The 25,231-nt window shown below is 44.9% G+C and overlaps 1 protein-coding gene across 2 annotated transcripts; it reads right to left on the minus strand.

Annotated features, from left to right (window-relative positions):
* Positions 1-577: 577 nt before the first annotated feature.
* Positions 578-24,652, minus strand: pkn1a (protein kinase N1a). 2 transcript variants are annotated; one of them, XM_003972099.3, is made up of 23 exons: positions 23,818-24,652; positions 12,583-12,777; positions 11,600-11,705; positions 10,930-11,078; positions 10,039-10,159; positions 6,977-7,122; positions 6,598-6,811; positions 6,239-6,433; positions 6,052-6,161; positions 5,827-5,970; positions 5,581-5,656; positions 5,137-5,272; positions 4,594-4,678; positions 3,834-3,913; positions 3,585-3,660; positions 3,378-3,469; positions 3,063-3,239; positions 2,887-2,949; positions 2,713-2,789; positions 2,477-2,619; positions 2,253-2,360; positions 2,048-2,128; positions 578-1,968 (listed from the first exon to the last, which is right to left on the minus strand). In XM_003972099.3, the coding sequence occupies exons 1-23, from the start codon at positions 23,836-23,838 to the stop codon at positions 1,765-1,767; spliced, it is 2,799 nt and encodes a 932-aa protein (XP_003972148.1). In that variant the 5' UTR covers positions 23,839-24,652; the 3' UTR covers positions 578-1,764. The 2 variants fall into 2 exon arrangements, with proteins under 2 accessions (XP_003972148.1, XP_011610795.1); XM_011612493.2 differs by lacking the exon at positions 23,818-24,652 and adding an exon at positions 13,259-13,412.
* Between the last annotated feature and the right edge of the window lie 579 nt (positions 24,653-25,231).

A 25,231-nucleotide genomic window follows, 5' to 3' on the forward strand; every position in this document is an offset into this window, starting at 1 on the left:
GACAGGCGGACGGGGGGGGGGGGACAGGCGGACGCCCCATCCAAAAAAAAACTGTGGTTTTAAATCTTAGAGAACGGCGCTTGTGTCAGTTTTTAACCGCCGTTTCAATCACCCTCTTGACTTCTCTCGATCCTCGTTTTTGACCGACTTCTTCGACCCAAACTGCTCATTTCAACCCGAACCTAATTCGGCCCGTTTAGGAGATGATGGATGCTTCCAGTCGCGTCTCTCCTCCTCAGGAGGTTCCACCCATAAATAATAAGAATAATAATATTTAAAAAAAGCAACCCAAGTTTCCATAAAGTTTAAACATGGTAAACTGAAGGAAGCCACTTTGCAACTTTGACCACTTAAACTGTTAAAAGTTATGTGCAGGAACCTGTCACAGCCAGTTCAACATATTTACACACTTCAACTTGTTATAACGACGGATTCACTGTTATTACACCGTTCCTTGTGCATGAAAGCAGGCCGATTTCAAACGACTGTACATATACGGCAGGGTCAAAGGTCACCGCAGTGCCCGTCACCAACACATTGCTTTAACGATCCAGAAATAACAGACACAAACACTGCATTCACTCCAAGTTTTCTTTATAAAATAATTCATCTCATACTCTCACAGGGATTTTATACTGTCATACACCAGGTAAATAAAATCCAGCCCCCCCCCACCCCTCATACATTCTCAACAAAGCTCATGTCACCAGGAGTTCTCAGTTGTTAGAGGTTTAAACCACCGGCTCACATTTTTCAACATTTAGCATGTTTCTCTCTATATATTGCCAAACTTTCTCATCTAATTAAAACACTGCAGTCAGGACAAAAAGGCAGACGTGTTGTCCTTGTTGCCTTGAGACAAACAGTTAGAAGTTAATTCATAGTCAGATTAATTTGGTCGTGTCAAACTCGATGAACTGGACACTTTCTCACTCCAGTCTTCCTGTTCACAGGTTTCTTTTGTATGAAGATGACAACTTATTTTTTCTTCACATCACTTTTGGTGCTGGTGGCTGTGGGTCTGTGTCTGCAACACACACGAGTCACACCCAAATAACCAATTCCAACTAAAACAGGAGGCTACAGAAGAATGCGTTTCTAACTTGCCGTAAAATGGTGTAAAACTGTAACAGCTGTTGCAAACAAACCAATACCTAAGCAGCACAAAGTTTAAAAAGCAGTTACAGGAGGAAAAAAAATAGATAAGACAGTGGTTTTTACCTCAGAATACATCTGTAAGAAGATCAGGCTTTCTGAATGTCACTACTTCCACTGATCTGATTAAAAAGAGCTGCAGGAGCAGCTTCCTTTTCCTGCTGCTGATCGCAGAGCGCTTCTCTGCAGCTCGGACACGAACGTAAGGCATCGGTACGAGAAGCCGTTAAACAAAGACCGGCGCTCCTCCGCTCACGCCCGCACAGGGGAGTGAGCCGAGACGCGGCGGCACGGGAGACGATTTAAAGGCAAAAGTCTGCCCGATTCAAAAGCTACTGGTGTGTTTTGTACGAAAAAGAAAAAAAAACTTCAAAGGACACGTTCACTGGTTACGATAAAGTGTTAGACGCCGGCTTTTTCTCAGTCCTCTACCTCTACCACAAAGCAAACACAGACCGACTGCCTCCGGGCTCCCAGCATTCATTCACAGTGTAATTAAAGGCCTAAAGACGGCCGGCAAAAACAGCCGGCCGAGACCGTCGTTCGGCTCCAGCAGGATCCAAATCAAACGCTCCTTCAGCTCGCCGAGCGTCTCCGCCCCGCGGCCCATTAGCAGAGGTCGGAGACGTAGTCAAAGTCCCGGAAGCTCTCCTGGTCTTTGCGGGAAAGCGTGCGAGGCTCCCGCGGAGGAGTGAGCGTCGGCGCTTCGGCGGTGAACTCCTCGTCAAAGTTGCTGACGTCTTCTTTGCCGGTAATGGAGGGCAGGAAGGGAGGGGGCACTTTCCTCTGCAGAAGTGCCTCCCAATCCATCGTCTGCAGGGTGAAACGGGAACCAGAAGTTGGAGCTGGTCTTTTTTTTACACGCCTAAAGTCTGAGGTTAACCGTGCTTACCCTGAAAAATGGCTGCTTCTTCACCTCCTCGGCATCCTTTTCTCCAGAGCCCAGCCTTCTCTCTGGGTTCCTCCTCAGCAGCTGCTCGTGGAAAACAAACAGGAGGAGGCTGAGTCAGGAAAACAGTCCACGCCTGTTCAAAGTAGCCCCCCCTTTCAAATCCTTGGTGTTCCCAAATGACATCCAGATCTTTGTGTGTCTTTACCCTTCTGATGATGCCGATGGCCTCATTGGACAGGAAGCGAGGGTAGCGGACCTCGTCATTCACGATGCTGTCAAACACCTCCTCTTCATCATCCCCGGGGAATGGAGACTGCCCAGACACAAAGGTTTTAAACACAATAACCGGCAAATAGGACAGATTCTGCTTTATTCTTGCATTTAGAAGCAACATTCTGCTAAATAAAATTAGACAGTAGCTTCTCCCACCTCTCCCACCAACATTTCATAGATGAGGACCCCCAGCCCCCACCAGTCTACTGCTCTGGTATAGGACGTATCAGTCAGGACCTCTGGGGCCAGAAACTCTGGAGTTCCACAAAATGTACTGGTCCGGTCCCCGAAGCCCATTCCTGCACAGGCACAAAGGTTTTAAGCGTCCTGGAGGATGAAAAATGAAGTGCGGCAACTAAAAAAAGACGTAAGGCGTCGATGTCATTGTTAACCTTCTTTACAAAGTCCAAAGTCGGCAATCTTCACATATCCGTCTGTGTCTAGCAGCAGGTTGTCTAGCTTGAGGTCTCTGAAAGATCCAGGTCACAGACGTAGTTTGTTTATGTTTAAAGTGGCAAAAACTATATGTCATTTCCTAAAATGAGAAGGAACCATTTTCCCCTCACCTGTACACAATCTTATGGTCGTGGAGGAACTGGAGTCCGAGAACTACGCAGGCCGAGTAAAACCTGAAATTGGACCGAAGGGGGAAAAAAAAGAAGTTGTCTTCCATCCATTGGCCAAATCACATCACAAATCAGAATCGCGGCGTTGCTGTTCCTGCTGTGTTGACGGTACGTACACAGCGCGCGGCTCCGTGAAGACGTCAGTGTGGATGTGCATCATCAGGTCGCCTCCAGCCGTGTACTCCATGACAAAGCACACGTGTTCTGGAGTCTGGAAGCACGCTAACAAGTTGACCAGGAAAGGGTGGTGCGACATGTTCACGATCTCAAAGATGCGTTTCTCACACATTAGACTGCGAGAGGAACCAGAGACAGGAAGTGGACGAGTTGAAGAGACACACACATACACGCACATACTTTGCCGAACGAGACACTTAAAACCTGTCACGCTAATGGAGTTAAAAACCCCGATAATGGAGTTAAAAACACACCTTTCGACTTCATCCCGAGCTATTATATCCCCTTTCTTCAAGGCTTTGATGGCGTACATTGTCCCCGTCTTCTTATACTCCGACAGCAACACCTGCACTTGCAATAACCGAGTTTAAGCTTACAAATCAATACTTTAACGAGGAGAATAGAGATATAGACCGTATGGAGCACCATTAGAATAATAATTCCACGTTATTCCACGTTACCTTGCCAAAGTGTCCTCTGCCCAACACAGCAATCATCCTGAAATCCTGGAGTGATAGAGGACCTTTCTTTTGCTTACTTGAGAGACAGAAATATCAGAGTAACATTTATTTTGGATTCTCAAATGCAGAAAACAGCTGATTTTTTTTTTTTTAATAGTTCAACGCATCGGAATCCACCAGGACGATAAAAATAAATGAAAACAACAATCCAAAACAATGATAACACAGAAAATAAATGCATGTGTGTACCTGCCAACAGATGGGGTTCTGACAGGGCACTCTGGGGTGAGGTCTGGGGGAGAGAAGGGCTCAATGACGGGCATTCGTTCCTGACGGGGGATGTGAGAGGAAAGAGACATACGTACAGAAAATACAGAAACATGCAGAGATGAGACATAACGGGATGGAAGAAAGACCAATACCATGACAACGATGGCGCTTCCAGTAACGAGGATTCACCGTTCATGCCCGGAGGTGTGAGGGTGGTAAAGATACACTGAAATAACATCACTTTCTAATTTATAGACCAGTCAGACACTCTCTATGACAGAAAAGGGATTGCTAAGGAAAATGTTGACGAATCTGACCTCATTTTACCGACACTATATGAATACCTGTCACAGAACAGGCCTCTTAAATGATTTATTGTCTGACTGATGAGTTTGAATGTTTACTCTATTTTCACAGCACCTGCACCTCCATTCAGTCTGTTGTCCCTGATGGTTGCCTCTGAAGGCTTTGTGGAAAACAGATGATATAAATGACTAAGAGGAATAGTGACTGATAATTTGCTAGCCCCTCTTTTTATTTTAACTTTGCCCAAACATTTCCCATCGTGTCTAATTTGAATGCAATGCAGATAAAACTGTCTTAACTTTTCAATGGTGCTTCAATGGGCCTGTGTGGATTTTCCCACTGAATCAGTCTGTGGCACCTCTAAATTATTAACCGTCTTAAATCTCCCCAATATAATGCTGACACACACGCCACCTGACTGTGCCTGTCTCACCGGAGTGTGCGTCTCCATGTCTCTTTTGTAATCGCCCCTTATCGGAGAGTCGGCGTCCAGACTCAACTTCTCCACTGAGACCTCCCTGAAATATTCACACACAGACAGACCAAATGCAGAAGTGCAGGAAAGATGAACAGAGACAAACACAGAAGGGTGGTTAGAGCTGGGACTGAGAAAGCATCACGGGCTTCATTCTTTTCCAGGAAAAACAAGGAAAAAGGTTCACGGAATGCCGCTCAGTTTGATAGCCAAATCTGAAATGAAGCTATCAAACAGTAAATGCTGAATGTTTCTACAGTACAATTGTTTGTGAAGGTGTGTGTAGCAGCCAATAATTTAATGGAGGCCAATGGCAGAAAAATTTTAGCCATTTTAAATACAATAATGCCAGTAATGTTTTTAAGAAAATAAAGTCATTGTGTATACCAGTCATTGTCAAAATGCCACCACATTATTGGCAAGTATTGTGTTATTGGTTGCTACATGTGTGTGCGTGTGTGTGTGCGTGTGTGTGTGTGTAGGCTATGTGTATTTTCTCACCCAGGGTGCAGTGTTAGGCTGTGTGCGTTGGGACTGTAGGTTCCCGAGTTGTTGACAGTGGGAATAGCATTTCGTAGGAGCCTAACCCATGTCCCAATATCCACGTTCATCTGACGAGCACGCAGAAATGCCTTGCCTGTCACACACAAACACATTATGTTACACCTAAAACGCATTTTTCCACAATAACATCTAGTGATTTTCAGGCATGACTACTGTACGAAAGCCCCATCGTCCTCTTTGGACTCAGCACAGGGAAGTATTCATTATTTGCCACTAGGTGGTGCACTAAATAAATAAAAAGGTTATGCTTCCTCTCTGTGTTTGTTTCTTCCCTTCACCAGACCACTTTCATCATGATGCCTGTGGGCTCGTTTCAGAAACAATCTTCAAGTATAAACAGTGTGGAATGTTTGTGTTTCTGCACTGGCTCTGCTCCAGCACCTTGCTGCTTTGAGAAGACCTTCTTCTGTCTCTGGAGGCGAGGGACGCGCTCGATGACCGGGTTGAAGAAAGTCACCTGGTCAACACAAACGCAACACAACAAACCCCACATTTTATTTCCACGTACAACACTCAGGCTATACTGATCCTTGCCTTTTGAGTACAACGTTTATGTTTGGAAGGACATCTGCGTTCGACCATTTTGCGGATGGACCACCCCTCTTCTGTGTGTGCACACACACGTACCTCTGCTAGCAGCAGTCCCTGAGGCTCCAGTTCCAGCTGAACTCTATGTTTCTGGTTATCCAGGAAGTCTTCCAGCTTCACATACTTCAGAGCGCACAATGAACGATAGTCCTTCCAGTAAACGGCGATCTCAAGCTCCCTTGACTAACAGATAAAAACATGTTAGTACAAAAAAAACCAAAAACTTTTACATCTAAAAGTTGAATTTTGGAGACATTCACTAACCCTTTCAAGCTCAACAGTAAAAGTCTGGTCCCAGGCCTGCTCTCCTACAGTTTTCCAGACTGTCTGCCCCACCACGGTGTTGTCCAGCTTCAGAACAGCACTCACCTCAACTGTAGAAGACAACAAATTGTCATCTTTGATTTTCTAAACCCAGTATTCACATTGAAATATAAAAAACCCCACTTACAGGACAGCTCATCTGTCTTGCTGGCTGTTTTCCCACTGACTGACCCAGTTCGCCCATAAAGTCCCTTGCTGCCCCTCATGAATGACCTTGTGTCTCCAGGGCAGTAGCAGGGAAGCATAACAGTTATTCCTTTACTACGGCCTGGAACCACTTCCAGCAACCCCACACAGCCGACCAGCTGCACCTGTAAGGTACCTGAGGACACAAGTGAACACGTGAGCTGCAGCTAAAGTAAGGCTAAAAACTCTACGAGCAAAATATATTTGTTTTAAAAAAGCAATGATTCATGAATATGTGAATTTCCAAGAGGCTATTAACTGCTTCTTAGCCATTAGTAAATATTTATTCTGCATTCATACCGGTGAGCGGGGATGGCTTGTTAAGAGTGCTGTACTGGTTGTGGAGGTAGGGGGCGCCGTGGCGAGAGCTGAAGGCAGGCGACGAAGCCAGGACGAGCTCCTCTTTGATGACGCTGGCTTTGGGGTGGTCTTCGGGCAGCTCTGCCAGACGCTGCTCCAGAGAGTCCCTCAGGAGGTCTAAACGCTGAGATGCTTCGCTCAGACGAGACTGTGCCTACGAGGCAGACACAGAGCAGCTTTAGTGCACATTTACAACAGCTCCTCTGGGACAAACCCTTACACCGGGGACCTCCTCACACTGCATTTCTTCCCACAAATCCCACTCCATACAATATATCCATAATATAACATTGTAGCCTTTTCACATGTCCAGTCCAACCTCAGACAGGGCCTTCTTGTCCTGGACCTTGCTGGCACTCAGGAGCCGAAGTACATTTTTGGCCCCCTCTGCCACGGCGTGTTCCACCCTGTAGTGATGCCTCAGCTCTTCAATGCGCAGCTCCACGCCACAGACATCTTGGTTACCTGAAATGCAGGGATAATGAGCAGCTGATCACTTCACTATGACCTTGGGGCTTGAAAAGGCTTCTGCTTTTTGTTTTGGCAGCAGCGCGTTGTTATAAGGGAGCACCTCTGGGAATTCCCCGTAAGGTTACAGCCTTAATGCAGGTCAAGCATATAGGAGAGAGCCTCCTACAATTCTCCACAGCAACAACAAACCACCTTCCTACGGCTAAACTAGATTGGAAACCTTTAAATTTAATCATATGATTGTTTCTTTTAGAAAAGTAATGGCAGGAGATGTAGACAGTGAGAAATATATTACTATAATGCAAAAAAAATAAAAAACTCCTGCCATAAAGCAACATGATTAAAGTACTTTGAGTAAATGTAATTTGAGTGAAACAAAAAAGAAAGGAAATATCAAGCTAGTTTTCAAAATCCCTTTCATAAAACACCCACAGTTGTTATTTAAATGGGGAAATGGCATTAGTGAGATGGCAGCACAGAAGTGGGAGCAGCGCACTCACTGAAACGGTAATAACATACTGAACAATACTCCATCACTTAGGAAAACAGCCACAAGAGTCAGCCAAAGAGAGGCAACCGTGAAGCACAACTACAGCTAAGTGGTTGGCTTAATGGCTCTGCGGCAGCCTCTCACACTGGGGAAAAATACACAAATCAGCAAACACATTTGGAAAGAAGAGACAGGAAACCAGAGGAATAAAGGAGAGTAAGATTACTATAACAAAATCAGTTTGCATAAAAACAAAGTTATCGAACGGACAAAAGAATGAACCAAACATAAGTGGTGAAAAAATAGCACGAGATATGATTTATGAGTTGCAGAAGACAGGCAGAAAAAAAGAATAGAGAGGGGCAGGAGTAGAAATGGATGTGGATGCTTTTATCTCCTAATAAGGTGTTCTGCCTGGAGCTAAGACCTAGCTAGATGACCTTTCCACCGGGTGTGGTGCCTGGAGACTGTCTGTGTACACTATCCACACAACCCACATCTGTGTGTGTGTGTGTGTGTGAGTGAGAGAGAGTTATACAAAATGAGAGTGAAATAAAGAATAACAAAGATTCAAAATCTGTATATATCACAAATAATTATGTGTGATATAGACTCACAATATCTCATCTATTTGTCATAATATATACAACACACACACACACACACACACGCACACACACACACACACACACTCTAACAGGCTTAAAGTTAGAGGTTTGCAGGACTCGTAAATGAGTGCACATTAGGATTGTATATAGATTATAGTTGTAGTCTGGAATAGACAAAGTTTAAAAGTGAATATTTAACAAAATGATGTCACTTTGACTTTGTGGATCACGTGGACATTCTACGATTCAGTTTACTAACGATGTACAGTCTAATGACTTGCTACAAAATGACAAATCAACATCAAATCTTTTGTACGTGCTGCAGTTCTTCATGGGTTTAAGAACATGAGACGTGTTTCCACTGCAGGAATTTTTCTGGGGACTAATTGAGTTCGAGTCCCTGCTCTAGGTTAGATACTTAGATTGGCCCTGAAAAACTCCTGGGTGGGGCTGGAGGTTTACTGGGATGCACAGAGACACCTTACAGCGATCGGAACAAAAAAAAAGGTCACGTGGGCGAAACTCTGTAACTGCACACTTCCCAGAGTTATAGTAAAATCCTGTTCTCTTGGAATGTCACACCGCCTGAGCTCCTTCATCATTTCCCTTGTCATTACTTTTCGTGACTCGCTTGGGTGATGTCACGGTCAAAACTGTCGACAATCACGTGGCGATTAAACCCCATGACATCACCCCCCCCCCCAGTATTTGCCAGACCAGTGGAAACGTGCCTATAATCACTGCTCCAGCTGCTTTATAACAGTAATGTGTTCTCGTCTTTCTCTTGACAACAACTCTTGGCGTGTTTCTACTCCACTCTACACGGTTCTCTGACGTCGTGCAATAAGTCAAGAGAGTGATTTGTTCACAAGACTTAAACTCGCCATTTTTAAAACAAGGCAACAACCTTATAATTATACTGTGAACAAAATAAAAACAGCTGCACCAAACCAACACTGCGGTCCACCAGTGTGGTACAGAGGATTCCCTGCTGGTTGGCAGAAGAGGTCACAGTGGGATCTCCATGAGGTGATCAAAAACGAGAAGGCTTAACTGGAAGCTGTGTGCTGATAACTGCTAACAGGTACCGGCGGACATTAAGGCAATATCGAGAAAAGCTTAAAAAACTAACAGGCATCTACAGGATCATCAAGGACCGCAATGATGTCCTCCACCGCTGTGTTCATTGTGACGCTGACAAATTACATCACCTAGAGTTTCTCCTTCCAGACGCTGAAAACTCTATTTATATGAAAACAACCCAAAGTAAACGGATTGTACTTAATCAACAAGACAATGGAGAATGACAGTCCAGTTCTTTTTGCTCCTTGGTGCAGGTGAGAGCCTTTCTGCGATGGACTCTCGTTCAGGAGCGACACTAGTGATGCCACACATGTAGCTCCTTTCATGGACACAGCTGTGCGTGTCACCCCCACCCTCCTCAGCTTCTAAATCGGATTTGTGGTGGTGAGAACTGTTCCAAAAGAGACTCAGCGGATTGACATTGCATAATCAGTGAATTCATAAATGTAAATTTGGAATATAAAGAAATACATTTTTTCCTGTTTTTTGAGCAGTGTTCAGTTATATAAAGCTACAATTAAACATGCTTGAAAAGTTTTATTTTGCATGACGTGAACCTCTATAGACTTTACAATATGCTTGATGCATAACTGAATCTCATGTAGGTGACAGTCAGCCAAGGGTCAGGTTTATGTGACTGATGGTTTTCATGACTTCATTAAAAAAATAATGTCATAAAAGGCTGCAAATCAGCTGAAAATGAAGCGGAACAACGAGCCAAACACTCACCCTGTGTGTCATCGCTCTGCTCGTTGGCCTGCATGGCCTTACGGATCTGCATGCGAATGATGTCAATTTTAGTTTTACTGTCCTGCAGCATCTGCTGGGCCGTCTGAAGCATTTTCTTATCCTGATAGAAGCACACAAGAGACATATAAACATCCAAAAAAAGAAAGATTTTTAAGACAGGAATGTTGGACTTCCGAGAAGTCCGACCAGTGGAGCACTCAATACGTGGCGGGGGCTTCTTTAGCATGAATTACTGCAGCCATACAGTGTAGCCTGGAGGCCAATCGGTGGTGGGGAGTTAACAAGAAATGAAAATCCTCTAAAATCTCCGGTAGACGCTGCTGTGACCTTTGACCTGATAAGATTCAGAGCAGCAGCAACATATGACATGGCTCCAAACCATCACCGACTGAAAACTTTGCGCCAGACCTCCAGCAGCTCGGACTCTGTGCACCCCCACTCTTCCTTCAGACTTTGGGACCTTGGTCTCCAAATGAAATGCAAAACTGACCCCTGTCCTGGATCCATCTGTGCGTGGTTGAAACACCGACTCCAGGTCGAGTCCTTGTGAATTTGCCTCAAATTGTTTAAATGGGTTCATTTCTCAATCCTCTCAAGGTCGCGGTTCTCTGTTGCTCATGCGCCTTTTTCCTTTCCATCCATTTCCATGACTGTGCCTCGCAGTCACCTTTTGTGCCTTTTCCTCCTTGTGCAGGGTGTCACTCATCATCTTCCTTGTAGCTAAACCAGACTGAGACCGTTTAAATACTCGGAGAAACTCATCGAAGTGTGACGAAACTACTGTATATAGACGAGTTTCACTCGTCTGCCAGTACAAGATAAGCAACTTTTCATTGAATGATGAGTGTGGATTAAATCTCTTGTATGTACCTTGGTTGATCCATTGGAGTAGATGGGGATCATGTTCTCGACCCCCTGTTTGACTTTGAGCTCTATGTTTAGCTGTCTTTCCAGGGCAGCAATGCGGTCCCTGTGAGCTGATGTACGCCTGTCTGTCCCGGGAGAAAGAGGACACTCCTCTGCGGAGGGAAGAGCAAATATGGAGGTGACATGATTGTAAACTTGGTAAGCTTTAAATGAAAATACCACAATGGCAATTTCAGGTGAGGTCCTCTGCACCTGTGGTGCAACAGAGAGTGTAATTATCATGATATTTTTATTATGATAACCTAACGAGCTTCAAGTAGTAGTAAGAAAGTGTTCATCGGGGGCTTTTAACTCCTAGATAAATGTAGTTATCTGTAACTTGTCTTTCCATTCCCTCAGCAATCGATAGAGAAGAGTGTGACGCTGTTTTTATTTAAACATTGAATAATGGGACAGCCCTGTTTTGGAGCAAACCAGCACATGGGAAGACCTGGAGATCTCTGCAGGTACTGATAACAGTTTTTTTGGTTTATTCACAGTGAGAAATTAAACATAACATGAGAGTCAAATAAATAAGCTCTGTTGCATGTGGATAAAATAATATAAATACAACAGTGGCATTATAGCAGAGAATAAAATCCATTTACTCAGATAACAAAATTCACAAACACACCTTTGTTTTCTTCTCCTCCCTTTACCACAATGTGAGCGTCCAGTTCTTGCAGCTGATCATGTAAGTTTTCCAACCTGCGGTTGGATGAGCGCAACTGGCTGTCCACCTGAGGGGGGAAATGGATAATATTTTAGCGCACAGTTGTCTTTAAAGACAAAAGTATGTATGGAGCATAGTGTGGGGGGAAGAAGTGGAAGAACTTTGAGCTGATGTCAGAAAATGAGATTTATTGTGGATTTTATTGCTCCTGCCATCCAGTTTATACCCTTGTTTTTCCAGTAATATAGAGGGCAGACCTCAAAAGAATTTCAGACAGTCAATAGATATAAAGTGCAGTCTTTGGTTGAAAGGAAATGGATCGTTTCCAGTGTGGAAACTTTTTTTTGCTTAGAATCCATGCAGACAGGACTGAAAGCCATAAAGTCAGGAAAAAAATGCACAAAAAAGGCAGAAACGCTGGTTCTGATACTAAATGATGTTGAAGCACGAGAATCCAGTTTCAAGTCCAAGTAAACATCCTTTTGATCAAATATCAGGTTCGCACGAATGAGTCGATACACGGCCCAACTTCACACGTCTCCCAACAAAACTGGATATTATCTTGGACACATTAGATCATCACATTTGGAGTTGAAAAACATGAATTGGACAATGTTTCTATTGCAGGACAACATTAAAGCAGCTTGGAATTCTTTCTATAGCGTTGTCGTTTCCTGGGTTGCTTCCATCTAATAAATATTCATACATCCCTCAATATGTCTGTCAGAGTCATATCTTGCATAATAAGAAATGAAGAGTGTGAAAGAGACAGATGGGGCTTTAAAATAAAGACCAAACAGGACAAGAACCATGATCTACCAGAAAAGCTGCCTGCAGTAAAAACATGTCTTTTCAGTCAATTATGCGTCGTGGTTACGTTACAAATGTCATTCATGGAGGTTTGTGCTCAAAGTTTGGTGGATAAAAGTGAAACTTGATCTGACCTGCTGAGCATTTCTCTTATCTGTCGTCGCTCTACGCAGGTTCTCGGCGCCCTCTTTGATTTTCAGCTCCTTGCGGATCTCCCTGCGGATCTTCTCACGCTGCTCATCCAGGAGCTGCTGCACGCCGGAGTCAGAGAAATCAGAGTTCTGGTCCAGACCAAGTTGCTCCAGAACCGAGAGCCCACCTGGGTCGCTCTGAATGAATAAAGAGGAAACAACAATGAAATCATGAGACGGGGGAAAAGGCAGGACGAACGGGAAACCCTGGAAAAGAAATAGTGTGGACGGGAAAAGATGTAAAGCGGTCAGGAAACGTGTCCTCAAAACACTGTGGAACAAACAAAACAGAGTGGAGATTCAGTTTTACTACGGACCGTTTGAATGCCGACGGTCCTGGGACAGTTTGCAAGTAAAGCACTCGGACTAATGAGACCTAAACAATACACACAAGAATGCGACTTAAAAATCATTTCCCATGCTGCCATTGTTGCCTCCGATTGTTGTTACGACCTTGTCCTTGTTGACTGGCTTGAAAACAAAAAACACCCGCTTGTTGCACATGTAGCCTCATTTAAAAGAGAAATTCCTGTAGCTTAAATTTAACAATTTAAAACTCTGCAGATCGACAAATGGGACCCCGGCTGAATAGGAACACAAAGGCCGAACGACACTTCACCTCTGCGCTGTCCTCATCCTCCTCATCACCATGCCAGCACATCGTTCGTTCAGTACAAGTGGAGCAGCGATCTTTGGTTAGCTCCCGATCTTTATCGACGTGTCAATGCCACACCGAGAGCAAAATGGGCAGGGGGACGACATAAAGAGATAAAAAGAGGGAGTTTTAAGTGTGGGAGGAGAGGGAACGCCTCCCAGAGAGGATATCCGTCCCGACACCAAGCTGCTCTGGCCTTTCCTGTTTCCTCAAAGTTTGCTGCCGTCAGTGGACTGCGAGACCAAAAAGAGGGACAGAGACCGCCGTTGCATTTATCTCCCCGCACTTCGGGTTATCTCTAGTTATGCCGCAGAAAATCCACGCAGCGCTTTCTTTGGAGTGACTAAGATTTGGTGTAATAAAGAAACCCAGAGCAGCCATATTGACTCCTTTGGGTACTGTGATATAATCTGGAGGGTGGAAAAAGGAAGGATGCATTTTCCAAGTATTGGCTCAAAGCCAAACAGTGAGACCGTGACACAATGTTGAATTTTTCCATTGAGCTTCACATCTACAACCGCATATAAGCAGACCAACCCCCCTCCGCTGTAGAAGGGCTATAGTAAACAGTCCTAGACCTATTTAAAAATAGCATACGTCTGTAAGTAGAGGTCAAAAATGATGCAATAAATCATTCACTTTACTGGCCGACATGGGCTGAAAAAAACCGTATTTCTATTTTGTATTTTTAGCCCCCCTGGTGGCATTTCAGCACGCCTGCTGTTGTGCATGTTAGGTGCCCGTATACCCCGTGCACCAACGACAGTGTGAAGAACGGGAGAAAAAAATGCAGACTTCTAGAACAACAAAAAGAAACTGCCCCATTTCAGCAGCAGAGGACATGTATGCCCATATGTTACAGCCCTGGTCTTGTTTTTTGTTCCCCTCCGTGTGACTGCAGTTATTTTTTGGCTGTTTGCTTCCCAGAGGCTGTGGCCACGTCTCTGTGTACACTGTGCATGTGATCGACACATGACACGCCGACATGTTGGAGCGCTGAAGTATATGGAACATTTATCTTTATTCTCTCTGCCACACTGGAGCTCTCTGTTGGTCTTCCTGCTGTTTATCAGTAGGAGATAAAGACAAAATTGACTTAATATTTTATACATCAGCCTGAGCATGTTGCCCTGACAAAATCAGCACGATGACTAACAAAACCCGTAAGTTTTACCACCTTGGACGAATGTGGACATCTGTTGCAGTGAGACAGTGAAGCAGAATCCTATTCTAGCAGCTTGGACAGAAGGCAGAAGCAGATGGTAGGAACTGGCAAAGTACTCGCTTGAATTCTATCTCAAATATTGGAACATTCGGGGGAAACGTGGTCTCTGTGTGGAGCCCCCTGAAACTACAGGGCAGCGTTAAAATTCTATGCACCACCAAAGACGCTGAAAATACTTTACGGGAAAAGAAACGTCCCTCAAAGATGGCAGCGAGGGACGGGCAGGGACGAACAGCTCGTTATAGAACCGCATCCAGCAGCGATGGTCAGAGAAGTAGCGTCTAATTAATTCAATAGAGATCTGCGCCGAACAAGACTAGTTTGATCAGAGAGCTCCAACAGCGTAGGCAGCCTAAGGCTGGACAGAAAAGGACAACGGAGACGGGCTGACGCGCAGTTCTGTGTGTCTGAATGAACACGTCCTCTTCTGGGAGGACAATGCCTCCAGTTTTCATCCCGAGTGATGATCGCCCTGAAAAGAGGTCACGGAGAAAGGCAGGGAATAAATGTGTAAAACAGGACATTTTTAATGCGTGCGTTCGCTCCACAGGGGTGAGGCCAGAGCGCTCAGCCGTTACTGACTGAATAAAACCTCCCCAGTTCCAGCAGTTAGCCCCATGGGGTTAGTTGTCACGGGGACACTGGCTGACCTGCAACGGACATCGACTGTTGAAGAACACTCATCCACAGGTAGGTAGGTGCCTGATGGAGAAGACAGGGCTGAAATCCCTCATAACGGTCATTAGACCACAACTGTCGTCATATTGAATAATTCTTCTTCTATTAAGAACAGAAGCCAGATGAAAAACATTTGTGTAGAAAGTGGAGGGAGCGTCACTGCAAAACAATCTATATCACAAATGACTACGTGGCGCTGCTCTTTAGATCTGATCAACTGACCCCTGAGACAGGGCGGATATTGGTGCACTTGTAAGGAACCCATAAAGTGTTGTTCTTCGATTGTATTTACAGTAATGGACGACTCCCAGAAATGCAAAACGAATGCCTGGCATCAACCAAGGAAGAGGCGGAAAAGTAGATATTGATGACAGCAAAAGCCATATCGTACCTCTGGGGGGAAATATGCAATTTAGGGGTTGAATATAAAGAAAAGAGCAACAAAGAGAAAGAGGCGTTGGGACAGGAAGAGAGGGAGGAGAGAGAAAGATAAGAGTCACAAGGTTAGGACAGACAAAACAGGAAAAAATAACCAGAGAAAGTCCCCAAAATGTAGACACTGCATTAATGAACCACACTGATCAGGGTCTGGCAAACACACAGGCAGGTCCTGCTGCTTATTTAAGTAAGTGTTGTCTCACTAATCCTTCATGAGCTCGAGTGAAATCAGTTTGCCCCCCCCCCCCCAAAAAAAAATCACGTGTGCACAAAAGACAACATCTGAAGTTTCTAACACCCTTATCAGTCTTCTAACTCTATACTTCGTTGCTCTTCCTGTTACTTTTCTTTCAGTGCACTGACTTGCATCACGACATCTGAAAAAGGAAGTGTGTTTATAAGTGCAGATCAGGAAGTGAAACTTCCCCAGTCATTCCTGCACATCAGACTGCTGCTGGTGCACAATTTCTATTAGTCTCAGGTCAGCAGCTCAAAACCTGCTGTTATTCTATAACTAAATGTTATGGATGCAAAGCCGTGGATGTATTAGGGAGAGTGCGTGAGTGTTTTATACTATAATGTAGTCCAAGGATAGACTCCCAGATAATTGCACCGTCAGGTCTGAGATATCAGCCCAGACCACCACTGCAGAGCTGCACGAATGACATAGATGCTTCCCAATATGTGTAATACGTGTTTCAGCATATTGGACTTGGCGTTTGCTAAACATTCCCTTCTGCATGGGTCAAATGTGAAAATACATGAAAGTGGTTCCTCTTATTTGGTCTGGATCTTTTCATTAAGAAGGGATTTCAGCACAGAGGTTAGAAAAAACATACTTCCATATGAAGTCATAACATTGTCTGCCTCGCATTATTTATGTGCACTGGAAAGGAAATGTGTTCAAGGGAGCCAGCGTGAGTCATTAAGAAAGCATCTGGGCGCATTCCTGAGATGCCTGCGTGGTGACAACGTTCAACCTGGCAGGAAAGATGTGGAGGAGACGGGGGGGATGCAAAGGTACGCCACGAGTCGGGAGGAATCAGCAGAAGACGGGTACCAAAACACCGAAACTCCCTATAGCACGTTATCACCTGCTGGAGCTTGAGAAAGCAAGCTAGCTTAGGAGCAGTCACAAATCTACACTAATGAACGCAAAGTGAAGAAGTGGTTGATAGAAATCATTATGATTCTGCAGATTCTCGATCAGAAGGTTGCAAATTAACTTGTATTGAAAGCCATGGAATGGAAAATACAAATAAGAACCACTAAAACTTGATGCTATATTTAACATTGTAGCAAATTATCATGAGGAGATGAGGCTTAAAGGTCAATTACAGTACACAATAGGCACACACAAGTCAGCAGTTTAATTTTTGTCCCGTTCCCCCTTTAACTAGCCTTTTGTGACTCAGTGAGCTTACTAATAAAGGCTTTACAAGGAGGAAGGTTTGAGTTTACAACACTACATCTACATCCCTCACGGGAATAAATATTTTTTAGAACCTTTTTTATATTCAGAGATCATCAGATATCGCCTCACCCTTCCCCTCGAGATGGACCAAAAGGCCAACAAAAAAGCCTGTTAGCAGAGATGGCCTGAAGAAAGAAGAAGGAACAGAAACAGGAAAGGGGGAAGGGAGATCGAAATGGCCAGCTAAAAGTGCCAAAGAAACAGGTGGAAGAGAAACAGAGGGTAGTCAACCCACGGTGCAAGAAGCAACTGGCGAAGAAAAGAGCGTGCAAGAGCAAGCTGGGAGGCCAGACTTACTGCTAAACACATATCAGAAGTATGAGGGGGGATAAAGATGGAAAGACAAAAGGTTCATTGACAGCACCTTGAAAGGAGTCTTATTTCTGTAAACCAGGCTAGCAGTGCTGCACATTATATACATTATGTTATTATATACATTAGAACCATACAGCGAGTGATAACGCTTTGATCCAAACCAAACCTAAAGCAAAACACTTGCACGCGTTAGCACGTAACCTCATTAACATGGACATGCAGCCTGCTTTAACCAGCTTCTTATTTGCTGCTGCGCTCACAATGCTCCCCGGAACAACCACCCCATTGTTGCACCCTTCCACTGAAGCTGGCCTGTAGGCCACTGTAATCCAGTCTGCAATGGAGTTAGTCCCTTAGGGTTTGTGGATTTATGCTTGTGCATCAGCATGGCTCAATCTCGTGCACCTAGCAGGCAGCAGGATGCACGTTGACAGTCCAAATCTGTGAAAGAGCTCGGCTTTATTACCAACATATTCGGTCAACCTAGGTGGCTTTTTTCCATTTTGTTCTTGGCATATCGTTAATGATTCGAGTTAAATGCGTGCAGGTCGTGGTGGTGGCGGCGAGGACGTGCGCGTTAGCACTGACCGGTTGCAGCCAGGTCCCATCTCAGCATGGATGGTTCTAATGCCCCAGTTGACAGGAGAATATGCTGTTATGTCAAATTTGCTGCCTAAGTTAATTCACCATCTGTCTTTTGGGTTGTGTAAGAGAGATTCCTGGGGGGGATGAAGCACTGCTTTCAGTTTAGATTATCCTGCAGTAATTTTAGTTTAATCTATTAATTTTGTCAGTCTTCCAGGATTAACATGATGAAAGGTCTTAAAGGCCCAAGCAGGGTTATAAACGACGATTCCGAGTCTGGAAACCATATCTTTAAACGCCACCTGAGGAAGAAACACTTGTGCAGATGAAGCTGCGATAGGTAAAGTGACGTTAGAAGCCAGAAGCCATCAGGATATATGGAAGGTGTTTTGGATCTGTTTGAATCAGGTTATATAATGTATTTAGCATAATGGAATGTACAGGCCTGATTGATTGACAAGTCATTTCATTCTCTCTGTGATTAAATGTGGAGCGGAAAGGTGTTTTAATCAATTCTGTAATGACTTTTACAGCCTACACTTAATGTAATTGTTCTAAGAATCCACTTTAATGGGAGCGTGCAAATGCATTAATATCAATGTATTACCATATTTGTCCCGTCGTTCAAACTACGTTTAACCGTCTGTGAGGATGTCGGCGTAAATTCTCAGGTCCAAACTAAGTTTATAGGCCATGGAAACATAAGTGGGAAAGACATGTTTAAAGAATTAATCCGACTTTGTTTTTTTTCCAATCCCAGTGGAACTCCCAGTGGACCAAAGGTTATCCTGACGATGCCAACACCAACCCATTCTAATGAGAGAGCCTGTTTGTGGGGAGGCTTTACTAACTCCCACAGCCTATATTTATCTTAACCACACCCTTAGTGCAGGACACAACCATACGCACAACCACCACAAACATTCTATATCATTAATTATCAGCTCTTGCATACCGATAGAATCTAGGGCCAGTTGGGCTAAATTTTGGTTAAAGTACAGCAGTCGTCCAGGTACCCGGTTTTAGCCTTTTAGCTTTAATTATCCTCAGTGGACAAGAGCTTGATATTCACTATAGTTAAAAGGGAAAAACAAGAGAGAGAGACATAGCGGGAGAGACAAGAGCAGCTGGTGTGTCCCACTGACAGGAGGCAGAAATGGCTGGATGAGAGAGGTAGCAGGAGAACAAAGGGGGAAGATCAATTTACACACGACCGTTGCTGGTCTACGACCATTCGGGGAGTAATGGTCAAAGTCAGGAAGAAATGCCAGAGAAGAGATGAAAAAACATTCCCAAAAATACCATTAATTGTGGCGTCTTAGCTGCGTGGATGAATTAAATGATACATTTATACATCGATCTATTATTACGAGTTTTCCTTCAAGCTTTGTGTAACCAGCAGTTGGAGACATTATCGTGGTCTTAACTGGTCACTTCTTATAATAACCGAGGTCACCGGAGTTGATAGTCGGCCCTCGTGATGAGCTGGCCGTTGTTTTGGAAATGCAAGCAAATTTCATGAAAGAGACATGTTCTGGGGAAACCGGTTCCTTAATTCAATGTAAAGTCAAATGTCACAACACTACACACTCTTCTGGTTCTTATTTCGACATGCATAGGTATCCAGATTTATCACCAGAGCCTTCCTGGAGCACAACTAACTATGAGGTTAGAGCTAACAGACAGTCCAATATGTGAATAGAAATTTACAATGTAGCATAAGTGTGTTTCTCTGCTATTTTAAAACATCTGTTTGTTTATTTTCACAGACATAATTAACAAGGCTGAGCGGCTGTTTAAACAGCACTGGTGAGAACGGGATCGATGAATGTGGCCCAGGGGCCGCGCCGTATCGAGGAGGAGTCAAGGGTCGGGGTATGTTCGGACTGGAGGTTGCTCCACTGACATGACTGGAGTGGCTCATGGATTCAGAGTAAAAGTGAACAATTACAGATTATCCCAGTCATTATTTTACATCAAAATGTCTTCAGAACAATGGGAAATATACCCTAAGCACAAATCAGACAGCTACTGGAGATAAAAGTTCACCGTCTGTAATCCCCTGATCCCCCACAGAAAAGCCTGACCCAGTCTGCACACCCAGAAAGCTGGTGTGGTTTACTCCCCAGTAGGATGATAGGTGATGTCATGACAGGGTGTGAGCCCAGTGTTTTCTGTTGTCTCTGTGTGTGTGTGTGTGTGTGTGTGTGAGAGAGGGAGGTGGGGTCTATTTGAGGCTGGAATGCAGGGGTACATCACTATGAGGTCATGAGAATTATGGGCTGTTTGCACAGAGGGCAGGCGAGATGTAAGAGATAAAGAAACAGGCCTAAATCCATGAAGGGAAACATGAGATTACAGCAAGTGCTGGGGGCCCAACTATATAGCAAAATAAAGAGGATTGGACTTCCCTTGCTTTCGACACCATAAACAGCAGCTACGTTTACAGCCCTGATCACTGTGGTTGAGCGGCTGGCTCGGGTCAGTGGACACCGTGGGTGTAGCCTTCGATAGATTATGTTCTAACCAGGATAAGGAAAATGAACTCTCACTGCATTGCATGTCATCAGGGTGGCTGGTGTCAGACAATCCAACCTATTGTGCAGCAGCAGCTACATCCTCATCATCCTCAGTATAATGCCCCTCAGACCAGCCCTTTCCTCATGTCTTCACCATCTGACGCTAGCAAAGCCGTGCCAACATTACGCTAGCTGCGGACAGACAATGGCACCATCAGAGGATGGGTTTTTTGACCTGTTGCAACTTTAAACAGGCACCACGTTTACACAATATATGAATCAAAATGACAGGATGGGGAGCCCTTTTGTACAAAGTGTGAATTTCTCAGTCTATCAAACATGATTTTTAAATGTTATGCTGTTTTGGACACACTGCCCGTGTACATTTATGTCTCTGCCGCATTATCTTTGCAGTGTGTGACGAGCGCTTCTACTGTAAATCATCCAGTGGGAGACGATGATGGATTTACTGGCTCATGTACTGAGGCGCAGATGTTGGTAAAGCCTGTAATGCAGATACAATCTGAAAAGCACGGAGCCCTAAATGTGCCATTTAATACTTAGACGCAGCGTAGATTGGTGCGAGGGTATGCGGCGCTGTGGATCCTTTTCAAAATGGAGGACAGAAGACATAAAGACACGTCTACAGAAGAACATCTGCTCAGTTAATAGCAGTAAAGGTCTGACTACTTTTAAGTAGTTCAGAATGTCAACAAGCCTGACCGCTGTTTTTATCATTTTACAATCGGCTCAGCTGTCTAAAAGGGTGATGAGACAACTATGTGCTATGAGAACAAGTTCATGGTGGAGATCAAATCATATGACTGGGAATGAAAACATATCTTATTGAAGCGAGCACTGTCTCCCAAAGTCTGCAGTTGTTCCTTGATGGATTCATGTGGCTTCAGACGGCCTACATAGCTGGAGGGCACCGCTGAGAAAAACCTACTTTGTGCACATAGCTGCCTCCTTACGTCATGGTGAGCTTTATGGGAAGAAACCCTACGATTTCCCGAGTGAGTCTGCTGTTGGATCAGCGCATTCGCGAGTACATGGAGATATTTTGGGAAGGCACTCGAGGATGGCTCAGCTGTCTGAGACAATATACCACAGAGATTCAAAACCCACCCGGCAGCCAAGTCCGCTATAGATCCCTTAAATCTCAGAGACAGACACATTTGTGTCCACTTTATTGCCGCCTGCCTGTCTACAATTTAAGGGGAAAAGTGACAGAGTTTGATTTGGCTTTTTATGGTGGGTGTTTCATGTTTTCTTCCTGTGGGGGGTATGCAAAGGGCACACCATGGGAAGGGATCAGCGTGCCTCACATGTAGAAAAAAAAACTCTTTTGTTGAGGATCCCACAGAGATTCTGGCCAGCAGAAGCTACCTCCAACAGCTACACCTAAAATGTCAGCCATGCTTTGAAGCCCCTTGACTGTTCCATATGAATAGCTCAGAAGTGATGGTAGAATTCCTCATGAGTGACAATAAAGCCTGTAAACTTGTGGATGTCAACAGTAAAAGGCCACGGGGACAGTGGTGTAGTTCAAATGCAAAGATTCGTATCGGCAATGTTGAGAATCTACAACCATTGGCACTTGGTTTCCAAAAAAATGGCAACAGATTCTTCTAACGCAAACCCTGACCAATCTGTGGAGAACACGACACCCGTTAGCTCAAATCATGACTGACTGTAACCCACCAGGTAGACAACTGCCATCACCAAGGAAACCAGGATTCCAGGTGAAAGCTGTTATCAACCTGGTGGGATGCTGATATTTTTATTGTGGGGGGGTGTCTAGGAACTGATAAATATTCATGAGGATCTGTCAGGCACTGGCATAACAACATAAAAAGTGTGTGAGCAGGGAGGTCTAAAAGCCTGATTCTGTTCCATCAGTTCTGTCAGGACAATCAGGACAGCCAACTAGTGTGAGCTTAATGAAGGCTATCCAAAAATTTGAACCAAGGGTAGCAATGTAACCAAACACCTCCGACCCAGTGGGGATGCGATGAAAAGAAGCTGAAATAAATAAGGTTGGTTTTTTTTGCTTCTACTCCAACAGGTTCCATTCGTAATACAGGACTGACCTAAAACAGGGATAATTTTATGTGGATTAAAAGTCAATAACATCAACTATGCCTGTTACATAATGACCCCAGTATTTCAGCCAACTAAAACCACAACAGCAGCGTTTAACTGCTAACTTACAAAAGAATTCATATTGTTTTACTGCTCATCATTTGCTTCCTCCAAATATCAGGTATCACCTCTCCGAACCCGACTCCCGTTTCACTGCCAGGGCTTCACTGACTGAACTACAGCCAAAATATGAGTGCACGGCTGCAGCGCAGGTGACTTGTATACACCTGCTTTGCCTGCGTGACAGCACTACCACCTGTATTTCTGCGTGCAACTTCAAATTTGCAAGCAAACACATGCCTCGTGATTTAAATGTCAGTGCGTCAAACTTAGAACAATGGCTGCCTCCGCGCACCAATAGCGCTACTCAAAGTTCAGCGACTATTAAAAGAGCAAAGCAAACAACGATTAGGAAATTGTGGGCGTTTACGCTTCGCAAAATGCAAAGGAAGCAAGTGTCCTGCTTCTAGATGCTCGTGAAGAAATAATACCTGCTGGGAGTTGGCAGCCATATTTGTAGTGCGTGTTGTTCAAAAGCAAACGCCACTATTATGCCTGTGTACACCTGCCCTTACTGCCCCCATCTACACACAAAACAGCAAAACAAAGTCAGGACAGCGTGGCAAATACAATACAGGGTGACACCAAGGTGACCGAGCACTGCTCCGGCTTTCTGCATGAAGTCCCTTCCATAAAGTATCACACATCCATTATTCACACAGAACAAACTATCCATTTCCAATTCAACTGAGTGGATCGTGGTTCGTCATCGGGGGTTTGTGGGTCACCCGAGGTACACAAGAAGCCTCCAGTCGAGCCGTGGGCTACGAATCAACCTGCAACCCCCAGGAGGATGCAGTTAAAAACCCTGGTTACCAACAAAAGCCCCGTCAACGCATCTTACTACACTCAATTATTACCAATGATGGGCTGCGCTTGCAGCTTACGTTCCTACAATATAAATATATGTAATTCTAAATATGAAACCCTTGCATAGGCATAATTGAACTTCCCCCACAGGTCAGTCATGTGATTGGGGATCACCATTTTATGAAAGTATCTCTAATCCAATTTGCAAACCGGTGTTTAAGATGTGTAAGGGGAGCTCAATCGGACCGTGACATATTCCGCTTCATCTACTTACTTGTATAGAGTCGTTCGCCATCGTTGTCCCTGTTGCTCTCCTTTAATCACTCGCACAGGCAACCTGTGCACATGTGGGGCTTGGCGGCTGCTGCCGACGTCTAATGTCCTCCTCGACGCAGCAAAGCCAAAGGATAGTCGGGTTATTTGTCCTCCAGACGTTACCGCACCTCCACACGGACGGTGTATTGACACAAAGGCAAAACAGTCAAGAAGTAATCCCCATTGTTGTCTTGCCTGGCCGCGCCTGAAACGAACCTCCCTTAGCCGTTCAATATTTCAACCCCACACCGGCTTCGCCAAACAAAACACAGATGTGGATGATGACCGCCGGCTTTAAAGAACAGATGTCAGGTGATAGAATCAAAAGGACAAAGCTCCGGAGTCGTTGTTCATCCTTTCGTTGGGGGTATTGGCCGTCCAGCAGCTAGCGACCGCTTCACAAACACACCGGCAGTCTCTCGGCGTTCGGTCCTGCGGGACAAACTGGCGTCCCCAGGAAGCAGAAAACAATAAAAAATGCGCTTGGTTCGCGGCTCTCTTCCTTTCCTGGAAACATCCGTGTAACACGAACACGCCTCGGTCTCTTGTCTCTATCACATGCCACACACGCACGCACGCAAACCGTCTGTCAGATCTCCGCACGCCGCTAACACAAGCAACCGGACAAACGACGCACGGCCGGAGTGTCCGGTGCGGTCGCACAAACTTTGGTCAAAGGCGCGCGGAGGCGACACAGCCCGTTTTCCGTTGCGCTGCACGCGACGGGCGCGGACATCTCATCACGTTCAAACAGCGGTTGACTGTCGCGAGGCGGGCACACGCGCCGCTTCTACGCTGTGTTCCGCCGCGCGCTCCCGAGGCTCGAGCAACGATGCCCCGCCGCTGATTGGTCCAGAGCTGGGCTCCGGGGGCGCGCCCGGATGTGTGACGCGACACGCGCCAGCCATGGCCAGTGTCAACTTGTGATGAACCAACTGTTGAACGACTACGCAGTGTGATGCGTTCAAGTGTTCTCAAGTCCATGTAGTGGACATCTGCTATTTTTCCTAGACACGCTAGGAAGACAGGGACACTTTGGACCGGGCTACTGTTCAATACAACCTTCATCATAGTGTATTTTTCCCGTCTTTGGAATATGGAGTTTTCTAGAGGCCTACAAAAGTCAAATATGACACTTTACAGCCGTACGTTCGCCCATTTGTACTTTAATTCACCCACCTGTTGGACTATGGAAAGGGGGGTGTAGAGGTTTTTCCCTGAGTAAATGGAATCATTATATAAGCACTGCATTTACACGGGCTTGTCTAATGTTTGTGTATTTGTCACAATGTTTTGTGTGATACAGTACATTAAAAAAAGGGTAGGGGGCAATAAAACAAATGATTTATGTCTTCGTACCTCACAAACACCAT

The sequence above is a fragment of the Takifugu rubripes genome, chromosome 17 (genome assembly GCF_901000725.2).
Source record: "Takifugu rubripes chromosome 17, fTakRub1.2, whole genome shotgun sequence".
NCBI classification, from domain to species: Eukaryota; Metazoa; Chordata; class Actinopteri; order Tetraodontiformes; family Tetraodontidae; genus Takifugu; species Takifugu rubripes.